The sequence below is a fragment of the Sminthopsis crassicaudata genome, chromosome 4 (genome assembly GCF_048593235.1).
Source record: "Sminthopsis crassicaudata isolate SCR6 chromosome 4, ASM4859323v1, whole genome shotgun sequence".
Taxonomy (NCBI): Eukaryota; Metazoa; Chordata; class Mammalia; order Dasyuromorphia; family Dasyuridae; genus Sminthopsis; species Sminthopsis crassicaudata.
In genome coordinates this window covers 473,570,465-473,597,954 of record NC_133620.1, presented here as the reverse complement: position 1 = coordinate 473,597,954, position 27,490 = coordinate 473,570,465, and the positions used below count along the sequence as shown (strand labels likewise).

The 27,490-nt window shown below is 37.7% G+C and overlaps 1 protein-coding gene and 1 pseudogene across 3 annotated transcripts in view; both read left to right on the top strand.

Annotated features, from left to right (window-relative positions):
- Positions 1 to 27,490, top strand: part of LOC141540406 (uncharacterized) — a 49,334-nt gene that overhangs the window by 8,889 nt on the left and 12,955 nt on the right. For all 3 annotated transcript variants that reach the window (XM_074264419.1, XM_074264418.1, XM_074264420.1), the window contains exons 5-10: positions 546 to 814; positions 2,933 to 3,095; positions 10,419 to 10,579; positions 14,015 to 14,256; positions 16,803 to 16,939; positions 23,485 to 27,134. In XM_074264419.1, the coding sequence (XP_074120520.1) occupies positions 546 to 814; positions 2,933 to 3,095; positions 10,419 to 10,579; positions 14,015 to 14,256; positions 16,803 to 16,939; positions 23,485 to 27,134 (4,622 nt within the window). The remainder of the gene's footprint in view (positions 1 to 545; positions 815 to 2,932; positions 3,096 to 10,418; positions 10,580 to 14,014; positions 14,257 to 16,802; positions 16,940 to 23,484; positions 27,135 to 27,490) is intronic.
- Positions 3,880 to 4,999, top strand: LOC141538794 (transcription factor A, mitochondrial-like; annotated as a pseudogene).

The window sequence follows — 27,490 nt, the reverse complement described above, 5'->3', positions numbered from 1 at the left end:
AGGAATAAGAACATGATAGTTCCTGCTCACCCCTCATCCTGTGGTCAGCTCCGGGCACTACAGGGCAAGGAAGGCCATTGATAATCTGCAGAAAGAATAGGGAAACAGAAGAAAGACCCTAAATTTGTATTTCTGGAGCCTGGATGAAGGAATTGCAGGCACTATGCTTGAGTATTGGAAGAGCTATCTATCTAATGGAGTACCAAGAGTAGAAGTAGGAACAAAGTTTAGGTTTAAGGCAAAAGATGCATCAAACCCAAATCAACTTTCCATTCATGAGAAAGGTCTCTGAGTGGGCTGGAGTTAGTAGGCTCAGCCTTGCTGGAGGGTCCTAAAGCAGAGGTTGACTGGTTTCCCATATGTCCCTAACAGATTGCTGGGGAGAATGGTGTAGTCTGGATAAAAACTGTAGGTCCTTCCTTACTCCTCCTGATTTAATGAAAAGAAATACATCTTCCCCAATAAATTTACTGTAAGGGATTTTGTTTGTGAATAACGAGAAGAAGCTTGCACAGATTTTCCTGATTGCTTTTCTGTCTTTGTAGGACATTATCCACCAACACCTCCATGACCCACAGACAGTGTCCCTGATGGAGAAATGTGCTCGTTTCCATATCCACTGTGCCCACCACCTGTGCGAGGAGTCCATCTCCACCTTCGATGCTCCCATCAACAAGGACCAAATAACCAAATGCCTTTTCACTCTGAAGGAGATGTATTTGGATCTAGCCAGTGAGGGCACATCTTGCAGGAGGGAAGCTGAGTTTCAAGCCTATGCCATCTTGCTTGCCCTCAACCAAGGAGATGTTCTCAGGTAAAACCGCAATGTCATAAAACATTCAGTTACTGCAAACAAAAACAGGGCAGCCAAAGGGCTTAGTCCATCTTCCCGTGGGCTCTTCTCTGTGGGAATCATGGCAGTTTCTCTCACCATTTTCTTTCTTTCTTTCTTTCTTTCTTTCTTTCTTTCTTTCTTTCTTTCTTTCTTTCTTTCTTTCTTTCTTTCTTTCTTTCTTTCTTTCTTTCTTTCTTTCTTTCTTTCTTTCTTTCTTTCTTTCTTTCTTTCTTTCTTTCTTTCTTTCTTTCTTTCTTCCTTTCTTCCTTTCTTCCTTTCTTCCTTTCTTCCTTTCTTCCTTTCTTCCTTTCTTCCTTCCTTCCTTCCTTCCTTCCTTCCTTCCTTCCTTCCTTCCTTCCTTCCTTCCTTCCTTCCTTCCTTCCTTCCTTCCTTCCTTCCTTCCTTCCTTCCTTCCTTCCTTCCTTCCTTCCTTCCTTCCTTTCTTTCTTTCTTTCTTTCTTTCTTTCTTTCTTTCTTTCTTTCTTTCTTTCTTTCTTTCTTTCTTTCTTTCTTTCTTTCTTTCTTTCTTTCTTTCTTAAATAGTTTTTATCTACCAGATATATGCATGGGTAATTTTACATTGACAATTGCCAAACTTTTTGTTCTAATTTTACCCCTCCCACTCCCCTCCCCAGATGGCAGGTTGACCCCTACATGTTAAATATGTTAAAGTATAAATTAAATACAATATATGCATACATGTCCAAGCAGTTGTTTTGCTATACAAAAAGAATCAGACCTTGAAATAGTGTACAATTAGCCTGTGAAGGAAATCCAAATTGCAGGGGGGCAAAAATAGAGGGATTGTCACCATTTCTTTTCTAAGAATTCTGGGTGATAAGTTGGAATCCCAGTTTGGTTTGAGATGCCTTTCTTTGTATTTCCTCCACAGGGACTGAGAATTCCCATCTCAGTGAATTTTAAGGCAAGTGAAAGCACTTGTCACCTAATTAGCCTTTGAGATAGGGAGTACCAGAATTAGTTTACATTTTACAGATAAGGAAGCCTAGACTTTGGGATCTTCTCCATATCTACTTCAGGGCTAGTATGCTTCCAGGAGGGCTGGGACTCATCTTCTTTGCCTTTTTGTCCCACTTCAAGTTTTCAGGCTACATTTGTGAGCTTATGGCTGTAGGAGCTCTCAGCGTGGAAGGTTCCTTCCATTAGGGCTGATCAGTAACTTCGGGACAACTCAGTGTTGTGGCCCATTAGGGGCCCTGAGCAGGGATGTGGGGCCAGGAGGTAGCAGAAACTTGATTATAAGGGTAGCCTCCTGCCAGCTCTAGCTGACTCTAGTATTACAAAATTATTTTCTGTGCTCATTTAGCTTTGGGGAGGAAGTGCCCTCACTTTGTAGTGGAGAAGGGGGAGAAGAGCTGTGGAAATAGCAGAATTGGGCCCAAACCTTGGCCTCCTGCCTCAGACAGAGGCTCATGGGAATAAGCCCTCGTTCTGCCTTCTGGGTCATCCAACCTCTGTTTTTTCATCAGTAAAATGGGGCTAACAATACTAAGGCTCTCTCCCTCATATCAAGATGAAAAATGTTAACTCATTCTAGCAGTTTCTCAAAACAAAGGATTAATAATAAGTTAATGTTAATAATAATTAATAATTATTAATAATTAATAATTAATAATAAGTTAATGTGGAATAGACTCTGCCATCTGAGGATGTGAATTTGACTCCTAACTTTACCATTCACTATCTGGGTAACCTTGGGTAGGACATTCCCTTACCCAGCCATGGCTCAGTTTCCTCCTCTGTAAAGAGGGAAGTGGGATTAAATGATCTCTGAGGTCCTGTTCAGCTCTAGAACTAGGAACCTGTGATTCTAAAAAGACTGACCATTGTATACCTAGTCTCTAAGCTGAGAGGGACCCTGGGACTCATGAAGTCCAACCCTTTTGTTTTACAAAGAGGAAAACTGAGGTTCAGGGAGGGCAAGGGTCATACCTGGGTTCTAAAACTAGTAAGCAGCAGAGGTAGGATGTGAGCAGGTTGCCTTGATCCCAAGCTGAGAGCTCTTACCAGCAAGTTATGTCACTGCTCAACAGTAGTGGTCAATGGAGGTCACTACTCTCTCCTTCATCTTGGCAGGCAAGTGCAGCAGCTCCAGCCCCACGTCTGCAACTCCCCGGAGGTCAAGTTCGCCATCCAAGCCTTCATAGCCTTAAACAGCAACAACTACGTGAGGTTCTTCAAACTGGTCCAGGCAGCTTCCTACCTGAACGCCTGCCTGCTCCATGGCTACTTCAGTCAGGTGAGAGCCAAGATAAGGGGTACCAGTGCTGGGGAGGTTAACAAGCCGGCACACACACTCGCCATGGCTTTGGAGATCCCTTCACTTCTGAGCTTCTTGATAACCCTCTTTGCAAGGACTTTTTGATCATCATCTTACAGACGAGGAAACTGAGACTCAGAAACACTTCTTCAAGACTTGTCCCCCACCTATGAGTGTCTAAGTTGTGAGAAAGCCTAGTGCTCTTTCTCTATGGCCCTGTAGGACCTACTGTGTGCTAGGCAGAAAAACAGCTGTGACATCAGGAAAACCTGAATCTGTTTGTGCTTAGGGGGGAATTCATTTCTACCTTTGTTTCCCCAGCATGTGCCTAGCACATAAAAAGCGCATATTATGTAACTGATTTGTTGGAACTCATTGTGGAAAGTATACAGGAGGCAGACCTGAGTCTCAGTCTCCTTGTCTGTAAGACAGGGGATGCTTCATTTTTGCCTGTTTTTCCAGCACTCTTAACACAAGAGTGTTAAAAATAATAAATGCTTGTTCATCAACTGGGTAGGAGAAACATGGAACAGTAGGAAGGAGACAAGAAGACTAGGATTCAAATTGTGGCTTGGACTGTGTCCCTGTGCAAATCACTTAACCTCAGTGTCCCAGGCAGCTCTGAACACTGCAGTTTGGGAATGTATTGTCGGTTTGTAGCACTGGAGGGAACATCCACACAGGAATTCCCACATGGCTGAAACCATAGATCCAGAATCTCTCTCTTTTCCTCATCCACTGGTCTGCCAACAAGAGCCAAAACATGTCCACAGAACTTGAAGTATCGACCAACAGAAGAGATAGATTGGAATGGTTCAGGAAAGACTGAACTTTATTTAATTTTATTTAATAATATTTAAAATTTAAAAATAATATTTAAAGGCTCCAAAGAAGCCTTTTTCTGCATACATTTGTCTTACAGTGGAGCAGCAACCCCTACTGAAAGAACAAAATCCAAATTTGAAAAGCACAGAGATAATTAAGAAGCTTCCTGAAGCTTGGAGGGAGCTTCCACAGCCACAGAAGAAAATATATGAAGAAGCTACCAAGGCAGAATTTAAAAAAAATACAAAGAAGAGACCTCTAAATATAAAACAGAGTTTAATCCTATTGAATAAAAAAATTTGAAAGAGAAGCATTGAAGAAGAACTAGAAAAGAAATAATAAAAAAAAAAGTTGATCACTGTTGCTGAGTGAAATGAGCAGAACCAGAAGATCACTATACACTTCAACAACAATACTGTATGAGGATGGATTCTGATGGAAGTGGAGATCTTCAACATAAAGAAAAACCAACTCACTTCCAGTTGATCAATGATGGAGAGAAACAACTACACCCAGAGAAGGAACACTGGGAAGTGAATGTAAATTGTTAGCACTATTGTCTATCTACCCAGGTTACTTATACCTTCGGAAGCTAATAATTAATGTGAAACAAGAAAATGGGATTTACACACATATATTGTATCTAGGTTATATTGTAACACATGTAAAATGTATGGGATTGCCTGTCATCAGGGGGAGGGAGTAGAGGGAGGGAGGGGAAATTTTGGAAAAATGAATAAAAAAAAAAAGTTGATCATCTTTGGAAAGCCTAAAAAAACTCCCTCAGGTTTTTTAATTATTAAATTACTAAATAAAATTATTATATTTCTAAACACTTAAAGGAAGGAAAGGGGATTTCATCACAGGAAATGATGCAGATTTTAAATGAAGAATGGAAAATCTGTCGTCATCTTGGAAGTGGTTTCATCTTGCCAAAGATGATAAAATTCATTATACAAATGAAATTAAATTGTGAGAAGAAAAAATGCCTAAAATTGGATGGGAAAATCTTTGTTTTAGGAAGCAAAATGGGAAAATACCTTGAAGACATCTATTGATGTTTGCATCCTCATATTGAACATGACAAATATTCAAGAACTAATCTGGTCTCTCACTATGCAAGATTGGGACAAAATTTCTAAGAATGATGGTGAACATTTCATATTTTATATTTATATTTTATTTACATTATATATTATAAATATACAATATAGATAACATATAAAATATTATACATTTATTAAATATATTTGTTTGTATTTTATATTAATCTTTTTGTTAACAGCCAATATGCTGACATCTTTTGTATTAGTACCTAATTATGGATACACCAATGTTATAGACTCAAATCTATTACAAATAATTTTCAGATGTTTTCTACTCTTAAATAGAAGTTTCTCCAACCAGAATTAATTTCTATTGTGATGTGTAAAGATTTTTATTTCCTTTAGGTATGCTACAAAATATTTAGAAACTTACAGAGAATTCTGCAGGAAGAGGAAGAATTGCTAAATCTTCCTTCAGGAGATGTCCATTGTTACTTAGGATGTGCATTTAGAGTTAACCCTAAATGCTCGCTTTTACTCTTAAGGGGCTGAAAAGCTAAACCTGACATGTTGGAGACTTTAAACCATAGAATCTAAGATGCTGAAAAAATTTACAGATATTTTTGTAGAGATGTTATAAATTAGTGAAGAAGTATTATAATTAAGTAAAGGCTGTAGCTTGGAAGTATTAACTCTTTGAACATTGACTTTGGAGTAAGTGAGTATCCTAAGGGGTAATGTAGGAATAAGGTGGTAAAGTTAGGGCTGTATGTATTATTTCTGTGACAGTGTAAAAAAACTTCCTGTAACTAGAATTATATCTAAGATAGATCTGGAGCCAGCTAATTCTAGGAAGAAATAGAAGCTCTAAGGCTCATATTCTTCATATGATCAAAATATTCTTAACAACTTCTGTCATTGATCCATTTGTCTATCACTAAGGTAAATATTTTTGATGATGATTTCAAAGAAATAGGTACAAAGCATTTTAAAAGAAAAGATAAGAATATATCATATTCTTTTTCTGTTTCAAAATGTCATTGTCGGTATTTAAAATTTAAATTATGTCTTTCTAAGGATTTTCGATGGGAAGGTTCACTCAGTTACTAGTGATACTGACAATAGCTGACATTCATATAGTGTTTTTTGATCTGCAAAGTAATATATGTGAACTGTTTGATTTGAGCTACATGAGAATCTTATGCAGTAAGTATGTGTTATCTCTATTTTGAAGGTCAGAAAACTAAGGTCCTGAAATGGGAGAGGGAACTGATGAACACACAAATGTAACAGTCAGCAAGAATTTTGAGATTCCTACCATGTGTCGGTCACTACAAGTTTCTCTGAATACAAAGTTGAAAGAAATAATCTACGTTCTATTGAGAAAGAACGGCTGGCCCAATGCCTGGAACATAATAAGAGATTTATAGATACTGATTTTACATGTACATGTGTATATTGTTTTGTTGTTGTTAGTAGCTGGGGAAATTAGCCATTCTAAAGGCTTGAAGATGAAAAATAGAGTGTGGTTTAGGAGGAGCATGAGCACCAAGAAATGTGTAATAAGACTGGAATTTTGCGTTAGACAAATTGTAAAAAACTTTAGGGACCAAATATGAGTTTATTTTGCCTTTAGAAGTAATAGGGAGTTACTGGAGTTGGATAAAAGAACCAACATTGTCAGCCCTGTGCTTGAGGATAAATGTATAGGAGTAGAATGAGGAGAGAGACCAGTTTCTGAATGAAAGATGGTGATGAGCCAGATTATGGAGGGAGTGAATGAAAAGGATGGTTATAAAATATGGAAGCAGAAATGGCAAGATTTAGTAATTGAGATCTAAGAGATTGAGCAATCCAGGAAGATAGTCACAAAACTAGGTGACAGATGGTGATGTTGCATTTATAGAGAAGTTTTGTTTTGGGAAAAGATGAGGTTTTTTGGGGAACATGTTGAATTTGAGACTCTGTGTTGGTGATGTTGGGGCTAGAAATCAGGAGAATAAATAGGAGGGATAGATAGATTGGGAAGTCCTCTGCATAGAAAGAATAATTAAAGCTAAGGGAGCTACTGAAGTCACCAAGTGAGCATGCATCAAGATAAGGAAGAGGAGGTCCCAAAGCAACCTTGGGGAACACCTGTAGTTAAGAATATAATGTAGAGGAGCCAGCTAACAAGGTCAGAGAATGAACACTTCCCAGAGTATATGGAAAATGAACCAAACAGATGGTCAACTACGCCAGATGTTGCAGAAGTCAAGGAGAAGGCCTGAGAAAAGATCATTTGATTTGGCAATGAGAGAGGTCCTTGCTAATTTTGGAGAGTCATTTTGAGGGATAGAATTGGAATACAATTTACAAAGCATTGAGAAGTGAGAGGAAAAGAGTGAAGGAAGGGATTGTAGAAAGTATCATGGAAGAGATCGAAGGCAGATCTTCCTGATTTCAAGTTCAATAACCACCGTGAGATGCTGCCTCTTTGTAGCATGCAGCAAACCCTATATCACTTCCAGTATGAAACTAAAATAAAATCCCTCTCTTTTCTCATATCTGAAGCTTGAAAACTAAAGTTCCTTATATTTCCCTTGTCTCTGTTGACACACCTCTGGTACTTGGAACATTCATTCTTTTGATTGTACAGTGAATATGAAACAATAAACAGTGATGAACTAGAAATGGGGAAACAACAACAGAAAGAGTGAGTGATTTTCTAAGCAGGAGGAGGCATGGAAAAAGCATAGTGACTTGAAAAATTGATATTGTTTCATGGAACTACATGCAGTGATTGTCTCTTTTCCTTTTGGTAAATTAGTAACTGGAATATTTTTGAAGTTTAATAATGATTCCAAGAGTGGATATCTTCAACACAAAGAAGATCCAACTCACTTCCAGTTGATCAATGATGGACAGAACCAACTACACCCAGAGAAGGAACACTGGGAAGTGAATGTAAACTGTTAGCACTACTGTCTATCTACCCAGGGTACTTATACCTTCGTTATCTAATACTTAACGTGCAAAAAGAAAATGGTATTTACACACATATATTGTATCTAGGTTATATTGTAACACATGTAAAATGTATGGGATTGCCTGTCATCTAGGGGAGGGAGTAGAGGGGGGGGATAATTTGGAAAAATGAATACAAGGGATAATATTATAAAAAAATTACTCATGCATATATACTGTGGAAAAAAAATTCTAAAAAAAAAAAAGAAATGGAAAATAAAAAAAATAATAATGATTCCAAGTATTTTAATATTAGAACTTAAAGGCTAACTTAACTGCAGTATTACATGGGGATGCATGTCAGCCAACAAGCATTTTATTATTTGCATCCTGTACATGTCTAAGACCATCATTTTATACCACCAGGCTGTGCTGTAGCCTTTAGGTATAAACAGATACCTAGTAGTTCCTTTCATTACAATCTCTTAAATTTTTAAAGATTTGTTTAAAGGTGAACATATACTGCTTTTTAAAAAGTAGATCTTTTTTCTTGATTTTGTAACTAAAATTAGGTTGTGAATAATCATTGCAGTAACTTTAAAATTACTTTGGAAATGCAGTGGGCTCATGCAGTGATTATGGAGGCCATTTGCCATATTTTTCATTGTTAGTGCTATCATTCTGCTTTCAGATATTTTTAACTGAAAATTCTCTTAGAAAATTAGGATATTTTCACCATTAACAAAAATTTGTCAAAATCGAAAGATTTTCTAAGAAAAGATAGAACTCCCCCCCCCCCCCCCGCCCCAGGTTGGGGTTAAGTGACTTGCCCAAGGTCACACAATTAGGAATGTTAAGTGTCTGAGACCAGATTTGAACTCGGGTCCTCCTGAATTCAGGGCTGGTGCTCTATCCACTGTGCCCCCTAGCTGCCCCCAGAAAAGATAGAACTTTTAAGAAAGTAGCCTAAAAGATATCTCTTAATAAGCTTATTTTCCAAAATCACTTGCGAAGACTATTTTGAGTTAACCATTATAGGAAAATATCTGATAGAGAATAGAGGTGCTGATAGAAAGTAAGACTTTAGAAATAAAATAATGTTATTTAATTGGTCAAATTGTCAAACTTAGAGGAAAACCACAATTATGGTGGAAATAAGTCTGAGTTGCTTACCTGGTTTTTTTTTTTTTTAATACTTTTTATTGATAGCTTTGGATTTTTATGTTGCTTAAATTTGCCTCTGTGGTTTCCTCTACCTAGAGCCATCTGATGTAATGAATTCTTAAAAGAAAAACAAAAGGAAAAAAATCAGAAAAAAACAATTTTTTTTAAAGGAAGATAGATACTCGTGTAAAGGTGTGGAGGAAGGTGTTTTCAAGGCCATTCTGGTTATTTGTCATTTTTCAACATTTTGTGTATTTGTGTTAGTTCTTTACTACCTTTGAATTTTTATAATTCTGTGTATTTTATTTTTTGGCTCTACTTCACTTTGTATCAGTTCATGTAAATCTGTACTTCTCTGGGAAAAAAAAAAGAATTTTGATAAGTGTGACTGAAAGATTGAGAAGGAGGATGAGGAAGATTACTTTGACAGTGGTGATCTGGCTGGAACTGGAGGAAGGCCAGTCAGGAAACCACTTTAACAGTCTGGGCAAGGAGAGATGAGGTGCTCCCAGTGCAGGAGTTAATAGAAGGATCCTGGAGATGATCGAAATGGTATCATGTATAGACTGAATCAATAGGAACCTACTGTGTGCAATACACTGAAGACATAAAAACAGAATAGTCCCCACCCTCAATGAGCTATGTTCTATTAGGTAACTGTATTAGTGTTCACTCTACTCAAATTTCATTATGAAACTTCCCAGGAATTATCTAATTCTAAGGGATTCTCCATAAAAGAAAGAGGAGATATTTTCTGGGGTTTAGTGATCCTCAATCTCTTTAGCTCACAGATTCCTACGGCACTATTGGTCATCTCCTTGTCTACTCCTACAAGGCCCTGCCCTTCCCCCTCAAGGTGCCCTCTCCTCAGTGGGTAGACTCTTTTTGGGGGTGGATTGGCCGTTGACTTTCCTTCCAATTCTCAATCTCTGATTCGGGTCGTACTGCCTTTCTTGGAAAGTCCCTTCAACTCCTCACTGGAAGTTGAGTTTTCACCAGAAATTTCCAGGCACAGCAATGGATCACAGCCTGAGAGCTGGAAAAACTTTTGAGGTTTTCCATTGCAACTCTCCCTTTGATGCTCGAGGAAACTGAGGATTCCAGAAAGGAATGGACTTGTCTGGGATCCAGTATCTGAAGCAGTTTTGAACTTGGTTCTCAGAACACCAAGTCCAATTCTTTGCCCTTGTTATTGAGCTGTCTCCAATGGACATTTGTCATCCAAGACAGTGTCAAAGGCTGCTTCTCAGACAAGAAGCCCCATCCCCTTTCCATGCAAGTGCAGTTCCCAGAGTTTGGTCTTCCTTTTCTCTCCCTTTAGGCTCGAGCTAAGGCCCTGAGGGCCGTAACAGCCACTCACACTGTGAGTGCCCAGAAGACAACGGGCTTTCCTCTGGACCGGGTGATGACGTGGCTGCTATTCAATGACTCCAGGGAGGCTGTGAGCTTCATGCACCATTATGGGCTGCATGTCTCTGAGGGGTAGGTGCGACCTGGTCACTATAAGGGACCTTTCTAGCCTTTTTCCATGTCTGATGGCTGGTGGCAGGGCTCCCCGCACTGGGGACTTGGACTGACCAGTTTAGTCCATGAGCTGGGGATGATTTGGTTAATAAAGAGAAGGATAAGAGTCAGAGGAGGAGCTTGGAGCTGATTATCTTGAAGGAGCAAACAATCTTGCTGGGCCAAGCTTGCTTTTCTATTATTATTATCACGAATGCTTATATTTATTCATTTGTCAATTATTTATGAAACACATATTATTCCCCAATGACTACGTTAAGTGAAGAAGATACAGATAGGAAAAACACAGAGGTTACTGTCCCCAAGGAGATTCTTTTCTCTTTGAGAAGTGATCTGGACGCAGAAAAGCAAATTTTAAAAAATACAAAGTTGATCAAAATCAGTTGTCCATGGACAAGTCTGATCAAATTCTGAGGTGCTCACCCCCATTCGATAGCTTCACAGGGTCGGGTCTCTGATTGGAAGAACACTGACAGACTTCTCAGGGACTGAGATATGCTTTGGGGGACAGGTTTGAAGTAATGACAGGAAATCACCCATGCTAATAAGACACTCAGGTTTGCAAGGTGTTGTGTGGTTTTTTTTTTTGTTTGTTTTTTTTTCTCAGAAGATTCTGTGAGTAAGGAAATGTCAGAATTGATAGCCTCATTTTGTAGATAATGCAATCAAAAAGAAGTAAGAAGAGGCAATGTGCCACAGTGGGCAGTCAGCTGCCCTCAGAGTAAGGAAGACTCAAATTCAAATCCTGCCTCTGACACGTTAGGATTGAGTGACCCTAGGCAAGTCAGTCTCTTTGTGCCCCCACAAATTCTTTGTGTGAGTGAGGAAATTGGGGTTAAGTAACTTGCCCAGTGTCACACAAATTTAGTAAGTGCTAAGTGTTTGAAACTGGATTTGAACTCAGGTCCTCCTGACTTTAGACTGGTGCTCTAAATATTGTGCTATATAGCTGCCCTAAGAAATTAATATATATATATATATATATATAGTTCTCTCTGTCTCTAAACAAAATGTCTTTGTCTCTCCCTCTCTTTTTCTCTGTATCTCTGTTTCTATGTCTCTCTATCTGTCTCTGTCTCTGTTTCTCTCTCTAAATATATATATATATATATATATATATATATATATATATTCATAATACATACAGACATATGTGTGTATGTCTCTCTATCCCTGTAAGCCAAGGGCTTTCCACACTAGAAGCTCCCACATTTAGGAGATGGCAGTGTAGTGTTGGAATCCAAAGGTCCATGTGTGTTTGGCCATTTACAACCTGTGTGACCTTAGACAAGTCAATTCACCCTGGAGCTGAGTTTTGTTCCTGTCTCAGATAATGGGGTGGGGCTCGCCCTCAATGTTCTCAAAGCTTCAAAGCTATAATTTTATTGTTTAGGAAATTCATAGTGATAATGACATAAACAAGATTTGGAGATGATGGGAGCCTTAAAGGTTCTCTAGCCCAACTTCCTTCATTTTACAGAATTGTCAACTGAGTCCCAGAGGAAGGAAGGAAGTTGGCCAGGATCATGCAGCTAATAAGCATCAAACCCAAGATTTAAACCTAGGTCTCTAACTCCAAATCCAAGATTCTCAATTTAATTAATTTCACCTGCATTTATTAAGTGTGTAATGAGAGGCATGGTAACCTAGTTTATAAACAGCTAAACTTAAGAAAAGAAAATTTCTTACCAAGATTGCCATCTGCCCCATCATGGCATCAGGTCTTAACCTTTCCAGGTTCCAAACAGCCCTTTAAGACTCTAGGCTTCTGAGGAGACATTAAACTGCAAAGGACATTCCCTCCTTTGGGAGCTGTTTCTGTCAATGAAATCCCGAGTCTAGTCCCCAATGTGTAGTAGCTGACATTTATGCCGTTCTTTAAGATTCTCACTCATTACCTCATTGAGTTTCCATCTGAGGTAGGAAATGCAAGTCTGACTGTGGTTCATATGGGACTTGAACCCAGCTCTAATGACTCCTTTGAGTCTATTAAGTCTGGCTTCCCTCATTTGACAGAGGAGGAAATTGAGGCCTGGGATGGTGAAGTAGCTTAAGAACAGAGAATCTAAGATCATAGATCGAGAAAAAGAAAAACTCAGAAACATCCATTTACAGAGGAGGAAAGTGACTCCCAGGGAAGTTGTGTCAGGCCTGAGATCACACAGGTGTCCCTGTTGGGAATATGTTACAGTCCTTATACCCACCAAGTGTCCTTTTCCTGGCCTTTGGGTTCCTCATTCTTCTGCAGTCATCCTGGTCCATGAAGCACATAAGCTTCCCTAGAGGGTATTGTTGTGATAAAGCAGGAGGAAAGAGCTTTGCAGCACCAAGCCTTTTTGGATCATCACAAATACTGTGAAATTTCTTTCTTTTTCTTTCTTTTTTTTTTTTTCCCTTGAGGCTGGGGTTAAGTGACTTGCCCAGGGTCACACAGCTAGGAGTGTTAAGTGTCTGAGATCAGATTTGAACTCGGGTCCTCCTGAATTCAAGGCTGGTGCTCTATCCACTGCGCCCCCTAGCTGCCCCCACTGTGAAATTTCTTAATGGTATCCAGTTGATTTCTTTCTCTTCTGAATCTAGCTTACAGTCATTCTGTGGTAATGTCAATGGTTTTCTTTGAAAATAAAGGATAAATAACATGCCCTGGTGGATCACCTGAATAAACTGTCCCTTTGCTCTGCCCCCAAGCCAAAGCACAGTTTAAACAATATTTTTTAATCCACTTGGTTTTTACACTTTGGATATTTTGACTGGTGGATTCTGTGATTTGGATGAAACTAAATATCTGTTACTTGACAATGGTAAAGAAAATAGAGTGATCAGATAATGCTAATTTAATTCAACCAGTATTAAGGTGATTTTCTTGTTTAGTCATTTTTCAGTCAGTTCAGTCAGTCAGACCCCATTTAGGGTTTTCTCAACAAAGATTCTGGAGTGGTTTCCTTCTCCATTTGGGGTTAAGTCACTTGCTTAGGGTTATATAGTCAGTGTTTGGGGCCAGATTTGAACTCAAAAGGAGTCCTGATTCCATGTTCAGGACCACACAATTAAAGGGAGATGAGAAAGATCCAAGACAATATAATTTGACTTTTTTTTTTTTTTTCTCCTGAATCTGGGATTAAGTGACTTGGCCAAGATCACACAGCTAGGAAGTGTTAAGTGTCTGAGACCAGATTTGAACTCCTGTCCTCCTGAATTCAAGGCTGGTGCTCTATCCACTGCACCACCTAGCTGCCCCCTAGACAATATAATTTGAAACAAGATATACCTTTGTCCTCAGGGAACTTAGATTTTACTTGATGGAATAATCGTATTGTGTTCTTAAGTACAACTTAAGGTGGCATCCCAAACTTGAATTCCGGTTACAACCATTTTTCCTGAATCTGTTTTTAGCTATGTTGAACTAAATCGACAGGCACTCAGGGAACCAAAGCAGTCCTTCAGGCCCAAGAGATCCACCTTCATTTTGGAGAAGCTGACCATGTCCGTGGGAGAGGTGGTGAATGGGGAGCCCCTGCCCGCTGTGCCTCAGCACAAGCCTGAGAACAGCTTCAGCCCTCGAGGAGAGTATATTGGAGAAAGAGCTGAGATGATCATTGCCCGCTCCTGGAAAAGCACCCATGTGGATGTGACAGGTAATAACATGTATCAATTGCTTGAGCAGCTGACTCTTGCTAATGGTATCCAAAGTCACCATAGACATTTTATTTTTATTCATATTCTTTTTTGTTATCACATCACTCTTGAGCTGAACAAGAATCCTCCCACCAAACAAAAGATCATCTGGATGAAGATCTCCACCAAGGGGACCTTCTCACTCCATGAGATACAATTTCATCCACTTTGGAACAGCTCTTAGGCAGGTTATCCTGTTAGGGATAAAATCTGCCTCCCTGAAACTTTCCCCCACTCCTCTTGGTTCTATCCTCCAAAGCCAAATGGGACAAGTCTAATTTATATTTGAGACAATTCTCCCAAAGTAGATTCGGCCATCTCTGAGGCCTTTTCTCATTCTCGGAGTATTTTTTTAGTGTTTTATGCCATTTTAGTTAATACTTTATTTCTCTCAGTTATTTTTTTTTTTATTTTTAGTTTTTATGCCATTTTAGTTAATACTTTATTTCTCTGTTATTTTTTTTTTTAGTTTTTATGCCATTTTAGTTAATACTTTATTTCCCTCAGGTTTTTTTTAGTTTTTTTTTATGCCATTTTAGTTAATACTTTATTTCCCTCAGTTTTTTTTTAGTTTTTTTAAATGCCATTTTAGTTAATACTTTATTTCCCTCAGTTTTTTTTTAGTTTTTTTAAATGCCATTTTAGTTAATACTTTATTTCCCTCAGTTACATATAAAAAGAATTTTAGCCTTCATACTCTCCTTTCCTTAGCACTCACCCCTATTTAAAAGGCAAACAAATTGATAAAGGTGAAATCATGATAAATATGTCAATAATAGCCAAGTGAAAAACAATATAGATAAATAAAAAACCTCAAGAAAGTAAAAGAAAAATGTAAAATTATCCTTCCATTTGTATTCATAAACGTCAGTTGTTTTTCTGGGTATGTAGAATATTTTTCACCGTAAGTCCTTGGATCATTGTATTGTGAGAATAGCTAAATCATACGTGGATGATTATCTTACAATGTACATAGTACATTTCACTTTTCATCAGCTCATGGAAGTTTTTCCAGGTTTTTTGAGAGCATCCTGCTCATTTCTTATAATACAATAGTATCCCATCATAATCACATGCCACAATTTTTCAGCCACTCTCCAAAGCTTGGACATCCAACTGAATTTCTAATTATTTGCCCTGAGAAAAGACCTGCTACAAATACTTTGTACATATAGGTCTTTTTCCTTTTTGTAGTATGTCTTTTGGGATACAGACTTACTAGCGGTATTGCTCAGTGAAAAAGTATAAATGTTTTCTTCTAGCCCTTTGGACGTAGCTCCAAATTGCTCTACAGAATAGTTGAATCAGTTCACACCAACAGTGCATTAATGTCTCATTTTCCCCACATCTCCTTCACCATTTCTTAATTTCCTTTTCTGTCCTATTAGCTAATCTAATAGATATGAGGTAATGCCTTGACCTTTTTTTCAAGGTAGGACTCTACTCCCAGAGTGGGGGGCGCACTGTTCTAAGTTTCAGGGGTTGTCTGCATCTGTTTTCAGAGATACTTCTAGGGACCTGTAAGTTTTCAGTTCTTCCAAGGTGATATGATCTAAGGAGAAGCATTTATTCCTTTCTTGGCCTGTTCTGGTGTGTGAGTAATCTTGGAACTGTGAGAGGGGTTCTCGCTCCACCATGGTTGCAAGCTATGGCGTGCTAGTGCTTCTAACCTTGAGACTGTCATCTAAGACTGTGACCCAAATTCAGATTTCAGACCCAAATTCAGACCCAAATCTGAATATAGGCAAAGCAACAGAGTGTTGCCTCACTGTTAGCAAATGGCATTGCACCCTCTTGTGACCAGTTATTCAACCCCCTTGACATTGGTGGGGAACAGCTGCTGTAGCTACTGATTCAGTGGCTCTCCCAGAACCTGTTCTGATTTTGCTGGGGCTAGGACTGTGCTGCTGTGGCTCACACTGGACTGGATCCCATTCTCACTCTGGTACAACAGACCTTTCCTGCTGACCTTCTAATTGCCTTGAGCTGGAAAATTGTTTCACATCATCTTTTTGTGGGTTCTGATACTTCAGGATTTATTTAAAGTCATTGGGGTATAGAGGAAAGCTCAGGCAAGTCCCTGCTTTTACTTTGCCATCTTGGCTCTGCCTTCTCTGAGTATTGAAGTGGAAAAGCATTCATGTTTATTTAATCAAATGAATAATTGTCAGGATACAGCAGTCTGGAGTAGTTTTCAAGGATGGGTCAATTCAGATGACCTTTGTAATGAAAAAAAGACTGACTGGAGTTTACTGGATCCAAATCCTGCCTTTAACACTCTCTTAGTGACTCTAACCAAGTCTTTGCATCCTCATAGGTTTCATTCCTCTCTGAAAAATGAAGAAAATAGCCTGAATGATCTCTCCAAGCTCTAAAACTATGATTCTATCAATTCTGAGGCTCAGGGATATGCTTCCAGTCCTTTTTCCAGCCTGTCCTACAATTTTTTTTTTACCCTTCCCACAAGGGTGAACCCATCTGACATTAATTTTTCTTCTATTTTTAGTTTCACCATCTGGGCGAAGACCAGAAAAGAGGTTCTTGGGTCCCCAGGAGTCTGAATCAGCAGCCTCCTCTTCCTTCCTTCCCTTCATGGACCTGGAACTTTTCATCATGAAACGACGGCATGTGTTCCCGAGACCGGTAAGGAAAGATTTGTACTAAGAGAGATGGCTAGAAATGGGCAAAGGCTTTTTCTGTCATTGTTGCTTCCAGAAGAAAGGTTGGAGGAACTGATGTAGGCCAGAGCAGGGGGGACAACTAGCTCACACCAAAATTAGGGCATCATTTTAGGGGGCATTTCATAAAATTGTGGTTCTTCACTGGCTATATTTATATATGAGTCATTGTAATCCCATCCTTAGCAACACATCCAAGCTGCATGTCAGCTCTGCTGGCTCAGGGGAGGTCTCAGCAACCCACGATGCTAGATCCCTGTCTGGAACCTCAACTGGGCATTAGTGATACCCACAAGTGATTCTGTGTTCGCCTCCTTTTTTTGCTCTTCTATTCCTCTTTCTATCTTTGTCTGTCTCTCTTTTTATCTCTTGATCTTCTTCAACCTTCTTCTCTTATTTCCCCCTTTTCTTCCTATTCCTGTGGCCTATCAGTGTCACTCTCTGACTTTTAATTCTTCTTCTGCTGCCCAGTGACAGATTGCCAAACTCTGAACAAGACTAACTGTCCTACAATAAAAATTTAAAAGGGAGAGGTTTGTATTAGCTGGAGCCTACTGGAAATCTCCATATATGACTGGGTGAAGATAGGGTTTTTTATAGAGATATACATTTATTTAGACATGTATATGTGTATATGAGTGTATATAAAATAGTTTTAAAATGCATTTGGAAAATGCAAGTAATTTGTTCTTAGGGGAATGTAAGGGCCCTTTAAATGGGTGGACACAGTGGATCGGGAGATTGAGGCCCAGAAGTAATTTCTGTGGATATTAGGACTGCCTTGTAGGTGGGATCTTGGCCACGAGGAGATAGCTTCGTAATGGGTGACTCTCTCGCTGATTGGCTGTGTGTGTGACCTCACAGGCCCTTTATAAGCCCACTGCAGGCAGCAGTCGCTCTCTTTAACCTGGCGCTCTTCACCCTGGCTCCCTAACCTGGGTGGCCAAGCACAGATGGGTAGCCAAAAGAGGTAAGGATTTTGGTAGTGAACACGTGGGTCTTCTGACCAGGTGTTCACTCAGGAACCAACAAGTCAGGGCATCAGTCAGGGCATTATGTGAGTAGATATAATAAAGGCTTTTAAGATTACACGTGGCTGTTCTTGAGTGCGCTACTGGTTATTAAGCCATAGATTCAAGAGATTGTGGCCAGAGACCTTTGAAGGCCTCAGAGGAGGCGAGCCGGGTAGAGTTCACACTGCAAAGGACAGTGGTCAAAGGTACTCTGGTGGGCCTAGTACAGACTAGTCATTGTAGCTGCCAGGAGAGCACGTTACAGAGGAAGACACTGAGGATGCACGGGCAAACATGAAACAGAACTTGACCACAAAGAGCTTGTAGTTGAGTCGGGGGAGACAACATACAAATACTTAGGTTTATACAAAAAAAGTACAAAGTGATGGCGGGGGTGAGAATACTTGCAGTTTGGGGGCAGGGATCTGGGGGTAGGTCTCTCATAAAAGACTTTTTGAAAGATGTAGATGAGGAGGGAAGGCATTCCAAGAATGGTGTGGGGGCAGCAATGAGAAAACACAGAGGAGGGAGAAATAGAAGAGTGAGATGGCCAATTTGGCTGGAACTACATAGCTTAACTAACTTCAGTGTTATTCCAATAGGCACAGCCAATATTAGAAACAGAATCCCCTCTATAATATTCCCGAAAAGAGGTTATCTAGCTTTTACTTAAAGATCTTCAGTGCCTGGGAATTTGTTCAGTAGGTATGACAATAAAACCTGACATGCTTATTTGGACAATTCACTTTTTAAAAATCTACCCCACTCCATTTAACATGGCCATTAAGTGCAAAGATAATTTTCAGAATAAAAACTGGGTCATCTAAGAGCTAGCATCAACCACCTGAAATGAGTTGAAAAGGAAGACGAAATTTGCTTGTTATTACTTGGCCTTTTCCCCTCTCACTTTCTCATCCAGCATCTCCAAGGATCAGCAGGCTAACTTTTCATTTTCCAGCATCTGGATAGACAAATGACTCCTGCTTATTTCAAAGCCTCTGTCTGATTCTCTTTCTTTTAAATCAGAGGGAATAAAAGTAAATGATTTTCCCTGATCTAAACTTTCAACCTGTAATGTTTCTAGATTTCTGTTGCCTCATTAATGATATTCCCCTAAGATTCCTGATTTCATCTTTTAAATACTTCACAGAAAAATCTCAAGGTGATGAAATTTTTCCATTTCCTTTTCCTTTCCCTTTCTCTCTCCTTTCTTCCTCCTTCTCTTATCTCTTCTTTCTTCTTTTCTTTTCTTCTTTCTTCTTTTCCCTCTCCTCCTCCTTCTCCTTCTTGTTCTTCTTGTTCTTTTTGTTGTTCTTGTTGTTCTTGTTCTTTTTTTCTTCTCTCCTTTCCTCCCTCCTTCTCTTCCTCTCTGTCCCTCTCATTAAAACAAAACTTAGGAAATAAGAACTTTAGTTTCAGATAATTTTCATTTCCAAATTTAACCTCTCTCTCCGTCTTCTGAAGGACATCCTCTGGAACAAAGAATTAAAAAGGACAAGGTGGGAAGGGAAGTTTTTAAGCAAAGATAGCCAGCTCATCTGCCAAACACAACAGTATCTGCAATGTCCAACACCCATAATTCCCCATCTTTGCAAAGGTGGGAATAGAAGTTGTGCTGTATTAATGCAAATAAAAAAGACAACTTATACAAAACAGACAAAAAGGAAAAAAAATCTCTATAGGTGCCTGATGTTTGTCTTCCCTGCCCTTCTTTTGATTTCTCTGACCTCCCTTTTCTGACCACACCCCATTATGAAGCCATATGCAATCCCATTATGTTTTATAAGAAGGATCCCACATTGTCTGCATGACAAAAAGGTGGGGGGGGTGGAGGAGAAGGAAAGAGAGGGGGAGGGAAGGAGGAAGACAGAGACAGAGAGACACAGAGAGCAACATAGACAAAGAAACAGAGAAAGAGGAGGGAGAAAAGGGAAGACAGAAAGACAGACAGAGACATACAGAGATAAGAAGGGAGGAATAATTTTTCATTCTTCCCTTCGATTCCCAACTCAATTCACACTTATGAACTCTCATGGTCATTCTTCCATTTTACCATGTGGTGGGTGAAAGGTAAAATGACTGAGGAAACAAAGATTTGATTTTCTAAACATATTGATTTACTAAATAATGTGTGCTAATTACCTAACCCCCTTCCTCAGCTCCCCACATACAGGGAGAAACAGATTTTTATACATTAAAAACAATTAATCAAATAATATCAATTAATGAAAAAGAAACCTGACAACATTAGATAATCTGATTTCTTAGCAAAGGAAAAAAATAGGAGCTATTCAAATTGGGAAAGGGAGAACAAACAAATACAGTTCCTTGAACTTAGAAAAAGAGATATCTCACTCCCTCTTAAGTATCTCTAAATGACCAAAGGAACATGGAAACAATAATTGATCATTCATTGTGGTGCTAGTTTTTGTAGAAGATATGTGGGTTGCTTAAGATGTACCATTGTGAGAAAACTCCTGGCATCAGTCTTTGGATTTGACTAGATTTTTAGTCAGCATAACCTAGGACTTCAAATCTCTAAACAATAGGTAGAAGGTGTCCAGATTCTCAGCTATTATCTTCATGACAATTTAGACAACCATCTCTGTGATCAAAACTCAAAACAATTTTTTTTTGTTTGTTTTTACCTCAACTATAAAATTTTCACTAATCACAACTTTGGGCTTTTCATTTCCTTATCCTTATCCTTCCCCTAAAGTTACATTCCATTTCTCCTTTCCTTATAAATTTAAACTAACCACCATCCAGGGTTTCAGACATACCAAAAGTACCTACCTGATCGTTGAAAAATATCAATGTATTAAAGTTACATCTTTAAACCACTCTATATATTTTCATAATTTTTATAAATGATAGCCCCAAATTTTCAAGTGGAAATTTATGATTATAGTAAACTTATTGTTATTAGTTTTGAAATAAAATATATTCCACTTAATATTAAAGTTTTCAAATATCTAATTTTTATCACATTCTAAAAACTCAATTCATAATCTAAATTTAAAGGAAAGTTAAATTTTCTAACAACATTTCTGATACAATGATTTCCTGAAGCATTTCACAAGAGAATTTAGAAACATAATAATGAACTATATAATTTAATTATTTAAAACATGAAACAAAATTTATCACTCATCAAATGACTTCAGTTCATCTGAATACATTTCCAAATTATCTTCCATAGAAATTATTAATCTTATTACCTTTGACATTTTATATCAATCATATCTACTACACTATACTATATACAATAAACCACTATCCACTATATATTACAGTATGTACACTATACACTAATTACAACTTGGAATATAATTACATTCAATTAAAGAAATAATGATTTTAATAATAATTTTAATAATAATAAAGCAACAATAATTTTAGTGATTTTTCATTCATGTCCAATTTTTTGTGACCACATTTGGGGTTTTCTATTCCAATTATATTATGAAAGAAAAAACAAACTAAGCACAAATAAAATTTTTAAAAAGTGTGATTTGCTCTGCATTCAGAGGTCATCATTACTTTCTTGAAATAGCATTTTTTATCTTGGGTCCTTTGAGATTGTTTTGGATCATTGTCTTGATCAGAATAGCCTAATTATATAAAAAGTATTCCATCACAATCATTGTTCAGCCATTCTCTGATTAATAGACATCTCATTGATCTCTAATTCTTTTCCATTACAAAAGGGTAGCCCATTTTAAATGCAAATTAAAACAGTTACGAGGTACCACCTCATACCTATCAGATTGGTTAATCTGATGGAAAAAATGATAATTGTTGGAGGGGAAAATTGGGGCACAAAAGCACTGTTTATGGAGTTGTGAACTGATTCAATCATGTTGGAGAGGAATTTGCAACTATGGCCAAAGAGCAATAAAATTGTGTGTGCTCTTTGAGATAGCGTCCTAACTAGATCTTTATCCCAAAGAGATTACAAAAGGGGGATCATTTTGCATAAAAAATATTTACAGCAGCTCTTTTTGTAATGACATAACATTAAAAATTTAGGGAATGCCTATCAATTAGGGAATGGTAAACAAGATGTGGTATATGATTGTGACAGAATACTTTTTTATATAATTGAACTTCTCTGATCAAGAGAATGATCCAAGATAACTCCAAAAGACCCATGATAAAAGATGCTATCCACCTCCAGAGAAAGAAATGATGAAGTCTGAAAGCAAATCAAAGAATACTATTTTTCACTTTTTTTTCATGGGTTTTTTTTTTTTTTTTGGCCCTTTGGGTCTATAAATTCTTTTACAACATGATAATTATGATAATATATTTTGCATGATTGAACATATATAACCTTTAAAAAATTGCCTACTGTCTTGGGAAGAAGGAAGTGAGGAAGGTAGGGAGAAAATTGAGAATCCCAAGTTTTTAAAGAAATAAATGTTAAAAATTGTCTTTACATATAAGTGGGGGGGGAAATATATATATATATATGTACATATATATATATATATATATATATATATATATATATATATATATATATATATATAAGGCAGCTCATTCATTTTGAAAAAAAAAACATTTCTTAGGCTCTTTTATAGAAAGTAGGGAGGGGCCCATATTTCTGTAGGATGATAAGGTTTAAAAAGCAACTCTATGTGGTAAGGTGTTCAAATAATGTTCCCTTTACTTGATAAATGAGACTTAAGAAAGCTAAATGGCTGTAGAAATTAAACAATTGGGAAGTTATGAGCAAGAATTTTAATTTCTGCCATTAATGTCCCTTATAGCCTGAAATCTCTGATCAAGACTTCAACAAACATTTATTAAGTGACTATTACATGCCAGGCTGTGTGATAGAGACTAGAATGAAAACACAAAGAGTGAAAAAATAAGTTCTTATGGCGTTTAGATTTGATCAGAGAAAATATCATTCACATGTATGTGTATATATATATATACACACATATATATATTCAGAGAACAAATATACACAAAATAAAAACAAAATAAATTAATGTTATGAAAGGCACCGTTAATTAAAGAGAACTAGAAATGGTTTTCTGTAAAAGGTGAGGCTTGAGCCATATTTTCAAGTAAAGGGGATTTTTTTTTGATTCAAAAGTAAAGAGGAATTTTGTCCCAAGTGTGGGGAACAGCCAGTGAAAAAGCATGGAGACAGAAAGTATATGAAAAAAAAAAAAAGAGTCAAGGCCAGTTGAGCTAAACCATAGGGTATGAGGAAGGCAGAAGTATTTATTAAGGATGACAAGATAGGCTAGGGCCAGGTTAGAAGGGGCTTGTAAAGCCAAACAGGGGTAGCCTAAACAATGAAAAAACTCTCTACCTCATATTTTTTCATTCCTAATGAAAATTCCTAATTTTTCATTCCTAATGAAAAATTTTCAATCCCCTAATATGGGATTGAACTGAAATGAAGCCTTTTTAATGATGGGCATGTTTGCTTAAACTAATGTTATTCTCTTTCATTTCTCTTAAATATTGCTCACAGGGTCAAAATGAAAAGATAAAGGAAAACATTCTACATTATGAAGAATGGAAAAGAGGAAACAGAAGCCAAAAGGAATTTGGTTGGAAAGGAGAAAATGAAAGTAGGAAGGAATTTAATGATGGAGCATGGCTTGAAATGCAAGAATGGGAAGGAGAATATAGTTCGAGACTGAAAGGACAAAATGGAGAAATATGGAAAGATCAAGGAAAGGAAGACAGAAGTGAATGTGATAAACAAGGTAGAAGAATAAAATATGGAAGTGGCTTTGTCCAAGAAAACAGGAAACGAGAACAGGGAAAGGAAAAAAATGGAAGAACTTGGAATACAGAACATAAATATGAGAAAATATGGGAAGTGCCAAATGAGGCAACAGAAGGCAGAATATATCTAAAAAGACACATTAGGGAGATGAAGGGAGGAAGAAAGAGAGGACGAGACTATGAGGAAGAATTGGAAATAGCTGACAAGAGAAAAATTATAGCACAAAACCAGGGAAGGAAAACTGGAAGACACCAGGAAAGAAGAGAAAACTCCCAAGAACATAGGCAACTAAATCAAGAAGAGGAAAAGGAAAATAGTTGTGAGAGACGATCTCAAAGAGAACAGGGAAAACCATATAGAGGAATGCAAGGAGGATCTGGAGATAATGTTTGGGAAAGAAAAGAGGCAGTGACAGAGGAGGTAGAAGAATGGTGGTGGAATTATAGAGAACTGGGAAAAGGGAAAAAAAAGCAAAAGAATATAGAAGAGGGGAAAGAAAAACAAGAAAGGCATGACCAAAAAGGAAAAAACAATAGGGACAGGGAGCACAAATATTATAAAGAAAAGTATGGAGAAAAAGAAGTAAATTGGGAAAAAGAACAGGAAGGTAAAAAAGCAAGAAAGGAAGGAATTGAGAAAGGACATAGCCACAAAAAAGGAAGCCAAAATACTCAACATATAATAAAGAAACATAGAGAAAGGAATAAAAGTGAAAACTGGGAAAAAGAATACAGAGAAAAACAAGAAAGAAAAGATGGGAGAGGAGAGGGACAATGTGGAGTAAAAAAAGGTGGAGAAAATAGAGAAAGAAAAGTTGGGAAACTAAATTTTAAAGATAAAAAGGAGGAAAGAGATGTTAGAGAAGAAGACAGAGAAAATGATCAGGACCAGTATTGGAATAGAAAAGATACAGGAGAAAAAGGGGAAAATGGATGTGAACATAAAAAAATTAGAAAATTGAAAAGAGAAAATTATAAACACCTAAACATTGCCGGGAAAGAAAAGAGAAGATATTTAAATGAAGAAATAATACAATGGGAAAGAGAATGTCTCCCAAAAGAAGGTCAAGAGCAATATGATCAGAGAGGACAAGACGGAGCTCAACGGCCAAAAGAAGTAATTGTAGGAAAGGAACACTCAAAAAGGCTGGATGAAGACAAATGGAAATTAGAAAGGAAAAACAGGAAAATAAGGTATGAAAGGATCCATGAACAAGGGAAAAAAGAAACAAAAAGTTGGAAAAGAGAAGTACGAGGAAGCAACTATGGAAAAGAATGGGGAATTGAAGACGGAGAACTGGTGGATGACAGCTTGGAAATAAGATATGGTGAAAGATGGAGTAGTGATCCCAGTGAAAAATTATGGGAAAGAGGATATCAGAAAGACCAGGACAATAAAGTAAGGAGAAAATGGTGTGAGTTACCCAGAGAAAGAGACTATAATGAACAGGAAAGAAAAAATGGACAAAAATTAAATGAAAAAGCTTACAGACATAAAGATCCAGATGGAGAAAAGGTCAAAAAGAAATATTCAGGCAGAGAAGGAAAAGTAATACCAGATGAATGGGAAAGAAAATACAGAAAAGAAAAAAAAGTAGAACACAATGACAGAAGTAACAGAGAAAAGATAGAGCAACAAAAATGGAATAAAGAACCCCTGAAACTGAAAAGAATCCCATTAAAATATCTAGATAATTGGAACATAACAAATCAAGAAGAGCTGGAAGATGCAGGCAGAGGAAGAGGGGAAGGACAAAGGATAAAGAAGGAGGATAGAAGAGAGGACCATGAGGAAGAGAAATATGATCAAGTCAAAATATCAGCTATGGGAAAAGAATGTGAGAAAAGTCTCCAGGAGGTAAATAGGGGAACATCTCAGAGAATAGAGTGCAAAGGGAATACGACAGTGGACCAGGGAGGAAATAAGCAAAAACAAAAACAAAAGAAAGACAAAGGAAGATATAGAGAAGTAGGGAAAATAAAATGTGAAAAGATGTGGGAAACCGAAGATCCAGAAGGATTGGACAAAGAAGGAATAAGATGCAAAAAAGATCAGAAAAGGGATCATGGATATGAACCAAGTGAGGAAGACTGTGAAAATGAACATGAAGCTGAAAGAAATAGAGATGAAGGATGGGGAAGGGACTCCAGAAAAGATCCAAGAGAAGAAGAAAATCAAGCTCAAGAAATACAAAATACTTGGGAGCTAAAAGAAAAAGAGCATGGAAGGAGAATCAGTGGAATCTTAGAAGGACAATGGAAAGCAACCTCAGAAGAGATTTATGGAAATGATCAAGAGCTGCATAGTGAGGAACAGGACTTAAGAGATCAAGGAAAAGGAAAGAGAAAACAGAATAGACAAACATGGGAAGCAGAATATGGAGAAGTTAAAAGAGAAATTGGGATCAAGCATTGTGAAGGAAGACAGGAAGAACAACCCAAAGAAGAGGATCAAGAAATAGCATTTGGAAGGTGCAAGGCAAGAGAAAATGAAGACTGCTTGGAAGGAGATAATAGAATGGAAAAAGAAGATAGAGAAGCTCTAAGTGTGGATAAGGGAATGAATGACACAAGAGATGCAGAAGGATCTCATTGGGAAAGAGAATGGGGAAAAGGAAATGAAAGGACATGTCCCAAAAAAGAATCAGTGGGGAAAAGTTGGGAAAAATTATACAGGGAACTAGAAGGAGAAATCTGGTTAAACGAGTATGAAGAAAGCTTAAAATATTTAGGGGGAGTCCAAGAAGAAATGAAAGAAAAAGAAGGTGATTTAGAACAGAAAGGTACTATAGAGAAAAAAGGGGAAAGTTTATTAAATATAAAATATAGCAAAGAAGAAAAAATAGGTAAGAGAGGGAAAGAAACACACAGAGAAGTGGAAGAAGATTATCAAAAGAATGATGATGGGGAGAAAATGGAAATCAGTGAAAGTCCAGAAAAAAATATCTGGGAAAGTGAAGTCCAAAGGCAACTGGAAAGACAGAAAAGTCTGGAAAATTCTGAAGAAGAACAGAAATATCAGGAAAGAGAAGATGAAACTGCCCAAAGACTAGAACAAGACAACAGTGAAAGAATGGAAGCACAGGAGTGGGAAGGAGACTGCTGGCAAGAAGGCTCGGGAGATGGATTGGAGAAATGGCCAACAGATACTGGGGAAAGACAAAAAGGAAAACCGCAAGAGGCTGGAGAAACACAGGAAGCAGAAGAGAAAATATTCGATGGGGAAGCCTGGGAAGAAGAAGGCAGGCAGGAAAAACTCACCATACATCGTCAGGAACTGTTAATCCGAAATGGAGAAGACCGGCAAGAAGATGTCAACAAGAGTGAAGAGGAGTTTGCTGTCTGGGAAAATGAGAACAAAGAGGAATCCCCGTCAGCTTCACATTCATGGTAAAAACTGACAAAAAATCCCCAATGACAATAGTTTCTATTGATGACAAAATTAAGTTGTTTAATGTCTAGATTTTCCTCTGAGAAGTACAGATTATGAGGACTTTTTGCTGTTTTAGTTGAGTGAGGTCGGTAATGGGGTGTCCCAAAGCAATCGTAAACACAACAATGGCCAGTTGCCAGCAGGTGAATGTCTCTAGTTTTTAAAGTTGTTAAAAAAAACAGAAAACAAGAAGATTCTGATCTTTGGCACTGAGCATTTCTCTTATTATACATACTCAGTCAAAATGGTCTTTATAATATATTTTCCACCTGCAACAGAGAGTAGTGGGAACTCACTCAACCTCATACCTTTC